Source organism: Sinocyclocheilus rhinocerous, unplaced genomic scaffold (assembly GCF_001515625.1).
Source record: "Sinocyclocheilus rhinocerous isolate Xijiao unplaced genomic scaffold, SAMN03320098_v1.1 scaffold342, whole genome shotgun sequence".
NCBI classification, from domain to species: Eukaryota; Metazoa; Chordata; class Actinopteri; order Cypriniformes; family Cyprinidae; genus Sinocyclocheilus; species Sinocyclocheilus rhinocerous.
In genome coordinates, this window is record NW_015624546.1 from 38,294 (window position 1) to 47,527 (window position 9,234).

Below are 9,234 nucleotides of genomic sequence, written 5' to 3' on the forward strand. Positions count from 1 at the left end.
AGACGAAGGAGGAAGGAAAGGGGGCAGGTCGGCAAACAAATCAATTAAGTCTTCCTCAGCTCTGCATTCGCCCAAAGCCTTACTCAGCTCACCCTCAGCCACGGTGCAGGGGGCGGAGCTCCACTCCTCGCTCTCTCTGTCCACCGCATTCTCCCTCGTGGCGAGCTCTGTTGCCAGCTCTTGCACCTGGACTAACGTCATGAGCAGCTCCGTTTCCGCGGCGATCCTCAGCTCTGTCGCTCCAAGCGGCGATGGCTCGTCGGTCGCGGCAGTTTCGGGCTCTCCGTCAACGGTAGGCTCGGGCTTGAGCTCTACGCAGCGGGGAGATGGTGGGCTGGGCTCTGGGTCTGGCTTTGTTCCAGATCAGGGGTAGACACTCTCCAGACACTGGATGAAAAGTTTGTGCAACATCTTTGTTTTACGAAATGTCTAGCTTTTACAGTTTGTATCAATGAGTTAGACATACTGACAAACAAACAAAAATGTTTTTAAAAAAAAAGTTCAAATATTGCTTGGATCCTATATATACTCGCTTAAGACATACACAATTTCAAGCAAACATTCCAATAGTTAGGGGTAGACACTCTCCAGACACTGGATGAAAAGTTTGTGCAACATCTTTGTTTTACGAAATGTCTAGCTTTTACAGTTTGTATATATAAATGTTGGGCAGAAAAAGAAGAATCCTACCATGCTCATTCTTCATTATCCTGAAACCAGCTCTAGTATCTCTGTCACCAAACTCTTCTGCATGGTTCACAAGAGCTTCTTTGACAGTTTTGTATCCAACTAAGACCACCATTTTTTTGGGGACCCAGAAACACTTGGAATATGTTCCCGTAGGTTTTAGACAGCTGGAGAACAAATCAAATCAAATCAAATCTCTTTATTGTCATTGTGATTGATGTGGGGGGAAAAAATTAATTTAAAGCAGTTTAACATAAGGCTGCAACATAACAAAACCTGAAAAAAAAGAATACTTTCGCAATGCACTGTATTTATACAACAGTTCTTTCTGGTCCTTGAATCTGATTGGCTGAGAGGAGTGTGATATTCTAGTGGTATCGGAACTATTTGTATCACTACATTTGCGGTATTTCTCACAGCAAGTGTCATAGCGGATGCCCAAATCCACTATAATTTTTATAAATAATATAGTTTTTGTGCCAAAGAATGTAGTTTTAAGAGTTTTTTTTTAAGGAGAGATTGTTTAGACTTACAATGTGCGGTTTGTTAATAAAGATAACGTCTGTTTGAAAATTTGCTTCGACGTTTTCAGAGATGTGAGCTGCAGGCCGTCAGCAGCCATTCAGCGATCATGAACCCACCAAGAGCAGCCTTACCTCAACCAGATCTTCTAGAATTTGCCGCTGGCTCTGATATAGTGGTTAAACATGAGATATAATTCATATAATTCGAAAGGGCAGTCTTTGGTCTCATTAATCTATTATTTGTTCCATGTTTATTAAATATTATTATTCAATAAATAATATTTTATGTAAATAATAGTAGTATTTAATAATAGTATTTAGTATTGGGAAATGGTGTGTGTGTTCGTGATGGTGATTTTAGTTACATTATTCCGCCGTTAGATGGCGACAAGAGACGAGTTACGAGTGAGTCAGCAGAAAAGACTTTTATTTTAAAAGAGACTGAAAGAGGGCTGTAAACAAGGAAGTTATTTTTACTTTAAACAATACCTTCTAAGACAGCCAATAAATGTACTGAGCAGCGCTGTCATTGGAAATCACCCTCAACAGATGAAAGGATAGTACGACAAAGATATTGCTTTCCTCAGCGGACATTAAAACTAATGTTTTATTGTGAATATGAGATTGAGCTGAAGAATGAATCAAACTCACTCAGTCCATCTCTCTCTCATAATACTTTACATAATAGAGTGAGCTTTCAATACAGTAATACAATAAACTTTCAATGAAGCAACATTCCTTCATTACTAGTTCTAAAGTGACATTTTGGAATTAGTAACTGAGGCTTGGGCTCAGCTGTTAAACTGTCAAACTTTAGATTTGAATCCTTGGCAGAAGGAAGAAGTTCTGCACAAAAGAGGGTTTGTTGTTGTTTCTTATATATTGCGCATACATTACATACACACACACACACGAAAAATCTTTCATATATTATTATCTTTACAATAACAATCAGCCACACTGATTGTTAGCACAAAGTTCATGAGTGCATCTCTCACCTCTGTCACACTTCAGCCTGGAGTGACTTCACACCTGCTTTCACAGACCTGATTAGGTAATATAATATTCCGTCAGATGTGTCATGTGCACAAAGTGGCCCTGTCAATCAAATCAGCTCCCAAAAATGGGTCATATATATGGGTTCTCTCGGAGTCATATAATGGTGCACAGTTAGGACAGGTTGTGTGATGCTCATTCTTAAAAACCCAGACTACATTAAATACACATTCACTTACAAGAATAAAGGCCCAGTCACACCAAGGATGAAAACTTGATATCATTTAAAAAATCGTTTAATTTAAAATAATGGCAGAGTCCACACCAACTACAGTGATAACGATACAGAGGAACAATGTTGTTGGAATCAGTTTCAGAACATTTTTTGCAGCTGTTGAACTGATTATAAAAACACACAGCAAATCAGAATTCATCCTGATTTAAAGAGATTAAGGATTTAAATTGACAAACAAAACTACAGTGCATGTGTATAATAAACAGAAATAAATCAGAATAGCAAGATATAAAATCCGAATTCTGACTTTTTTCCCCCTCGCAATTCTGAGTTTATATCTCACAATTCTCTTTTTTTTCTGCCATGGAGTAAAAGAATTAAAAAAGGTAACTGCAGCATTTTACCTCACATCTTTGACATTTTTTCTCACAATTGCGAGTTTATATCTCACAATTCTGACTTTTTTTTCAAAATTTAATATCTTGCAATTAGGAGACTTTTTTTCTCAAAGCATACATTTTTACTTGCAATTCTGAGGGGGAAAAAGTCAGAATTGTGAATGAAAAAGTCTATATTGTGAAATAAATAAAGTCACAATTACCTTTTTTTTATTATTTAAAATGTGGTGGAAACAAGATTCCACAGTTTTGTGCTGTGAATTATAATCAAAGATATTTACAAACCAAATACTCAAACTATAAGGACAATGTAACACTTTTCCTGTTCTGCCTGTTGTGTTAATCATTTTGCACTGTTTGGATGTTCAGCTAATGGCTCTCAAACAAACATTAACCAACTGTATCTAGCTACTATAAATGGCAATAAAAGCTACTATAAATGGTTCATTCTCAGCAGGCTGAGGGCCAGTTTCACTGTTTATTTGGCCTGATATATTGACAGCCAAATGATTCAAGAGTAATGCTTCATCACTATATTACACAGCTGTTTCAATGTAGATCAGATCAGACCGAAGGTAATTAAACATTGAGCAACACACTTCTATATCATCTCTGTACTGCAGTATATCAAAACATTAGTGGATCATGTTGATAGATCATGTGATGAACTCCACCTGTGGTTCATCTACTACTTAAAAAAATATAAATAAATAAATAAATAAAAAAACAGCTGATTCAAAGACATTTTTATGACGAAAAGTTAGTGAAGAGAAAATATTGTGAAGCACAAGAAGTTCACACATTTATAAGTGACTTAAATACCTTTTGTTGCCGCTGTAGTGAAAGAAACATTGACATCTGTCCTCCTTTCCCATGGCTGAACCTTCACCTGTCTGAGGATAATTAGCTTTTATTGCTAACTGTGTCAGGGGTTGACAGGAACACCGAGGCTGTAACATGTCATGTTTTCATTCTTACGCACGAGTGCTAACAGGTCTTGAGCTCAAGATGAATAATGGCATTAAATAGTGGAATTATTGTATCTGTTTTTTTAACTCATATGCTCTCAGAAAAACACACACACACACACTGTAACTGGGGTGATTCCCTTTGGAAATATGCTAATATACCTTTAAGGCACTAATATGTAACATTTAGAGGTAATTAAGATACAAAGATTTATCTTTTAGCTTCTGAACCTTAGGGTACCGACCCAGTTACTTTATACCTTTTCTTCCAAGTTATGTAAGCTACTCGTAAAACTCTATGAAATGAACTCTAGCCTCCTTTTTTTTTTCCCCAGAACAATGCTAACACCGCTCTTACGCCTTCTGATACTGTTAATAAAGTCACTGAATACATTGCTGCAGTTTTAATAGGGAAGCAAAAAGTATGAAGAAATTGTATTCAAGCACTAAAATATGGGTATAATATGGAATATGTCATGAAAATAATTACAGAAATATATATACACTAAAAAAACATATTAGTATATATAAAAGTATTAAATGATTTAAAAAGACATAATAAATAGCACATAAATTATATTTTTGTCCTTGAAAATGAACAATAAATGGAAAAAAAAAAAAAAAGTAATTGGGACTTAAAGGGCCAGTTAGCCTAAAAAGTCATTTTGTCATTATTCTCTCACTCAGTTTTCTCTCTGTATGACTTTCTTCTGTGTAACACAAAAATGATATCTTGAAAAAAATGTTAAGAACAAACAACAATGGAGTTTATTGACTTTCAATGAATGAACAAAAACTGTTCTGTTTTGATCTGTTCTGTTAAGTCATTAAGTATTTATACATTTGTAATAATAATAATAATAATAATACAATTATTCAAGTAGTTTACACTCCTGAACTGAAGTTAATTGTTAACTGTTGACAGCTGGTTTATCTGGATTACATAATCTGGGTTTGGAGCTGGAAAGTAAACTAGAGCAGGTTTGCTAGATTTAGTTGTTAATTATTGCAGAAATTAGTCATCAGTGTGTGAACGGGATCATACGATAATAAACACAATCTACATGAAAAGAAAAAGACTACAGAACACAATTCCTTTGCGTAAGGCAGATTTAATAAAAAAGGAAATGGCAATACTTACATTTCTCACAAGGTTCATTTAGTAATACAGTACACAAGATTACAATGTAAATTCCCTTTTTGCATTATGGTATACATTTGACCATTTTAAACCAACATTGTCATCATTAACATTCCCGAGTTTGCCTTCTCGATTCTCAAAATGCAATATTTCAAACAAGCAGTTCAGACACGACAGCCAGAGCACTGTGCAAAACAGACCAATCAACGACAAAAACGTAGAAAAGAAACAATGTGTGGTCAGTCACCGTCAAGCCCTGTTTATCTACAGTACGTCAAGTGTGTTCGATTGAGCCCGCGTTTTCTTCCTTCACTACGAAAGTACATTCAGTTCGCATGAACGTGGACGGAAACGTGGCCAAAGTGATGTCAGTACGGTCATGAAGGGAAGCCATGCTGCTTTCGTTTCAATCGTCGTAATGATGTAGAATCATGTTCAACAAAGACACGCATCAACAATGTAGAAATGAGATTAGCAGCATGACCTGAGAGTCACTGAGCCTCATCAACATGAATTACAAGATCTTAAAAACATTCAATGGAAAAAACTGATTTTACAGACAACTAATCGTACGTTAAACCCTCCAGAATTGCGATACTTCATGTTTCTGTGAGCTCTTTTATGGATTTTGTGAAGTTGCATGAATTGGTCCACATCAGTAGTGCAAGATAACATAACGAAAAACAAAAGCTTGTGGTTTTTGCTCTGTGACAGAATCACACAAGTGGCGATTTAGTGTATCTAAAGACACATTCAGTTTGAGGCAGATGTAAAAAAAAAAAAAGTGCACTGTACGTCCTCTAGTGGTCACCAGCGAAATTATACAAAGCCCCAAAAATCCTCCATCAATCTGGAGAAGAAATGTCACACTGGTAAAAATTATAACTGGAAACGTGGAGGGAATAGCATTAAAACATCAGTGGTCTCATTGAAAAAAAATTAAGGAATATTTTTTATGGGATTTTTTTAGCAGCGGAAAAAAATTTAAAGTGACTTTTATTCTGACGTACATAAGAAAGAATTGTATTACTTGGAACGATTTCCTTTTTTGGAAGATGCATTAGATTTCTATCAAATAGCTGACTATAAATGCCTAGATAATGCGAATAAATCTATTGTATAAATTCTATAAATGACCTAAAGCTATTCTATAAAATGTTTACATTCATATTCAGCAACTTTTCTTGTAAATGTTATATTCTACAACATTGCAAATCCCAAAGAAGCGGCTTTAAAATCATGTTTTTGGACATCGCATTTTCCTATATTTCTGGCCTTATTTTGCATATGCTATCAGGAAAGGGGCGAAGCGCATGTACCTTCAGCATTGAGACCACAGCAGATACCAGGTGAGGAGAAACAAACAAAAAAAAGACTTTTATAAATAAAACAGCAATCTTAGAGCTTACAGATGATGAACAAACCTCCTTTCTTTTCGGTGCTTAGATCAACCGATTATAATTCAAAAGTTGTTTCCGATGGTGTGACGAACGTCCCGCTGAAACTCAAACTGCTCGCAAACGCACACACAGACTTGAAATAAACACCCTACTGGCGGAGACCTCGGGTTAGTGGTCCTGTCTCCGTGCGACGCAATTTTGAATCTGGAAGTGTGCGTTACGTACGTATGATCATGTCAGAGATGTGTATGTGAAGAGAGACACCTGAGCAATGTCCAGTGGTCTGATGGAGAGTCAGTCGGCCCATGCTGTACCTCCTACTCATCAGGTAAAGGTCAGATCGAGGAGCTCCGCTCCTTTAGTGCTTGAGCATGTCATTCCCTGCAGGCCTCGGCGCAGTGCTGGAACTGGGCGAAGCTGAGGAACACCTGCTCCAGTGAGATCTGGCTGACGCAGTAGTCCTCGATGCTGTACTTCTCTTTGGCTGTTTCTAGAACACCAAAAACCTGGGACATAAAGACACAGAAGTGCGTTAGAAGTGCATAATAGACATTTGGCGAACTGTGTATTTTTCTACAATGCAACTTGACATTCCATTTCACATGTGACAGCTGAACCAGAAACAATCTCAGCGGCATTTAAAATCCATTAAAATGCTTCTTTAGCTTGTTCAAAAGTGAAAGGGAAACCAAAAATGTGAACTGTTGACATTTTATATGAGATAATGAGTAAATAATGGCTATGTTCAGAACTGAATATGAGCATAAGCAAATTCAGTACATTTTTAGATTAAAAAAAATCTGTCAATCAAAATAGTGAGTCAAAAAAAAAGTATGTTTGTGTAAATATTGGTTATGTTCAGAATTAGTTATCACTAGAATTAACTAGTGTACTCCATATTACACAGTGTTTACTGGTTAGCATAAAAATACAGCTTATGAAACAGTATGCAACAACAAATGTTTCAGTTTTTTTTTTTTTCAATTTCAAAAATTGAAATTGAAATCAAATTGATAAAATTGTATTAAATAATTTTTAAAAAATGTAATTATCACTTCCGGGTTTGTCTGTCACACTGGAAATGGACAACTAGTGTACTGCATACATAGTGGATTATGACCAGTATTAGATCAAATATAGTAAGGAAACTATATACATTACAGCTGAATGGTGTCCTTTAAACTATTATTTTAATCATTTATGGTGCATTTATTATTTAATTGTGTGTAAAAATACCCCAAATATAACTAAAACTGAATTAAACAATATTATTATTTATTAATAAAAATAATTTTAAATGCATCTAAGATCCATTCTTGTTTATTTGTCACACTGGAAAAGGAATATCAAGTCCTGTGCCTTGCATTATGGGAAAGTCACAATTTGGTCTATCTGGGTATATTATATACATACAGATCATTTGCATACTGCTTGCATAATAGTATGCTATTTGAAACATCACAATGTTTGCACTGCATGTGTTTGAGACGTACCTGTGCCCAGGTGAGAGTTTTGTCAGTCAGGTGATAGTGGACCATCCCCTGGTGTTCATCCTTCAGTAAACTTCCTGTGAGAGTCATCAGGTGAAAATTATAAAAACCGCCAAATAGTCTAGCGGAAATACAAAGCATGTCATTTAGGTACCTGGGAAGGTGCTTTCAATGAAGACTTTGAAGAGCTGAAGGTCCATCTCCTCTAACTCCGTCTCCACGCGGACCTTCGCCAGCAGTGTGTATCCGCTCCCAAACTTGCTCTTCAGGTGCTGTGGGCTGCCCAGACATTTGAACTGGCCGTTCACCATGACAGCCAGCCGGGTGCACAGCGCCTCACACTCCTCCATACTGCAGAGAGAGAATGAGAAACGGTTTGTTCTGATGCAGCATGCTTCTTTTCACTTCCAGTCCATATCTGCATCAGTCAGGTGACGTGTGGCTCACCTGTGTGAGGTTATGATGACGGCTTTGCCAGACTCTCTGGTGCGTGTAATTGCATCCCACAGCAGCCGTCTGGCCACAGGATCCATGCCAGTGGACGGCTCGTCCAGGAAGATCACGGGCGGCCCACCGATCAGAGCCATGCCTGCACTCAACTTCCTCTTATTGCCGCCACTGTGTAGGATTCAATAGACAACTTATAATACACGCTAACAGCATATAACAAACCAATGATTGAACTTCTGACATTCTGAGGGTTCCTGCTGCATCTGTTTCCCTACACTTCAATAAGCTAGTCCATCATATTCACTCATGCATTTATCCAAAAATCAATCCATCACATCTAACATTCCATGCATGATATTAAATCATCTAACCATCAAACCTAATCATCCATCATATCTAACACAATCTATATATCAAATCTAACCAGCTATCATATTTAGCCATGAATTCAACATATCTAATAATCCATGTATCGTATCTACAGTGCCTTGCGAAAGTATTCATACCCCTTCATTTTTTTTCACGTTTTGTTATGTTGCTGCCTTATGTTAAACTGCTTTAAATGACTTTTTTCCCCCACATTAATCTACACTCCATACACCATAACGGTAAAGCAAAAAAAATGGTTTTTAACATCTTTGCAAATTTATTAAAAATAAAAAACTATGTGATTCCATTGCATACCCTTATCTGGGACAGATGAAATTTAGCTCAGGAGCATTCATATTGCTTGTAGATGTCACTACACTTCGAGTGAAGTTAACCTATGGCAAATTCAATTGAATGGGCATGATTTGGAAAGACACACACATCTTAATAAAAGGTCTAACAGCTGATAATGCATATCAGAGCAAAAACCAAGCCCTGAGGTCAAAAGAACTGCCTGTAGAGCTCAGAAACAGGTTTGTGTCAAGCCACACATCGGGGGAAGATTTCAGAAAAAAA

At 36.8% G+C, this 9,234-nt stretch overlaps 1 protein-coding gene and 1 pseudogene across 1 annotated transcript in view; both read right to left on the reverse strand.

Annotated features, from left to right (window-relative positions):
* LOC107742148 (cytochrome P450 2K3-like) overlaps nt 1–5,343 on the reverse strand; it is an 11,873-nt pseudogene extending 6,530 nt beyond the window's left edge.
* LOC107742093 (ATP-binding cassette sub-family A member 3-like) overlaps nt 4,913–9,234 on the reverse strand; it is a 62,155-nt gene continuing 57,833 nt past the window's right edge. Inside the window, exons 28-31 of the mRNA XM_016554964.1 lie at nt 8,287–8,457; nt 7,994–8,190; nt 7,843–7,916; nt 4,913–6,855 (exon numbers count right to left, since the gene is read on the reverse strand). Of these exons, the coding sequence (XP_016410450.1) occupies nt 6,724–6,855; nt 7,843–7,916; nt 7,994–8,190; nt 8,287–8,457 (574 nt within the window). The 3' untranslated portion in view covers nt 4,913–6,723. The remainder of the gene's footprint in view (nt 6,856–7,842; nt 7,917–7,993; nt 8,191–8,286; nt 8,458–9,234) is intronic.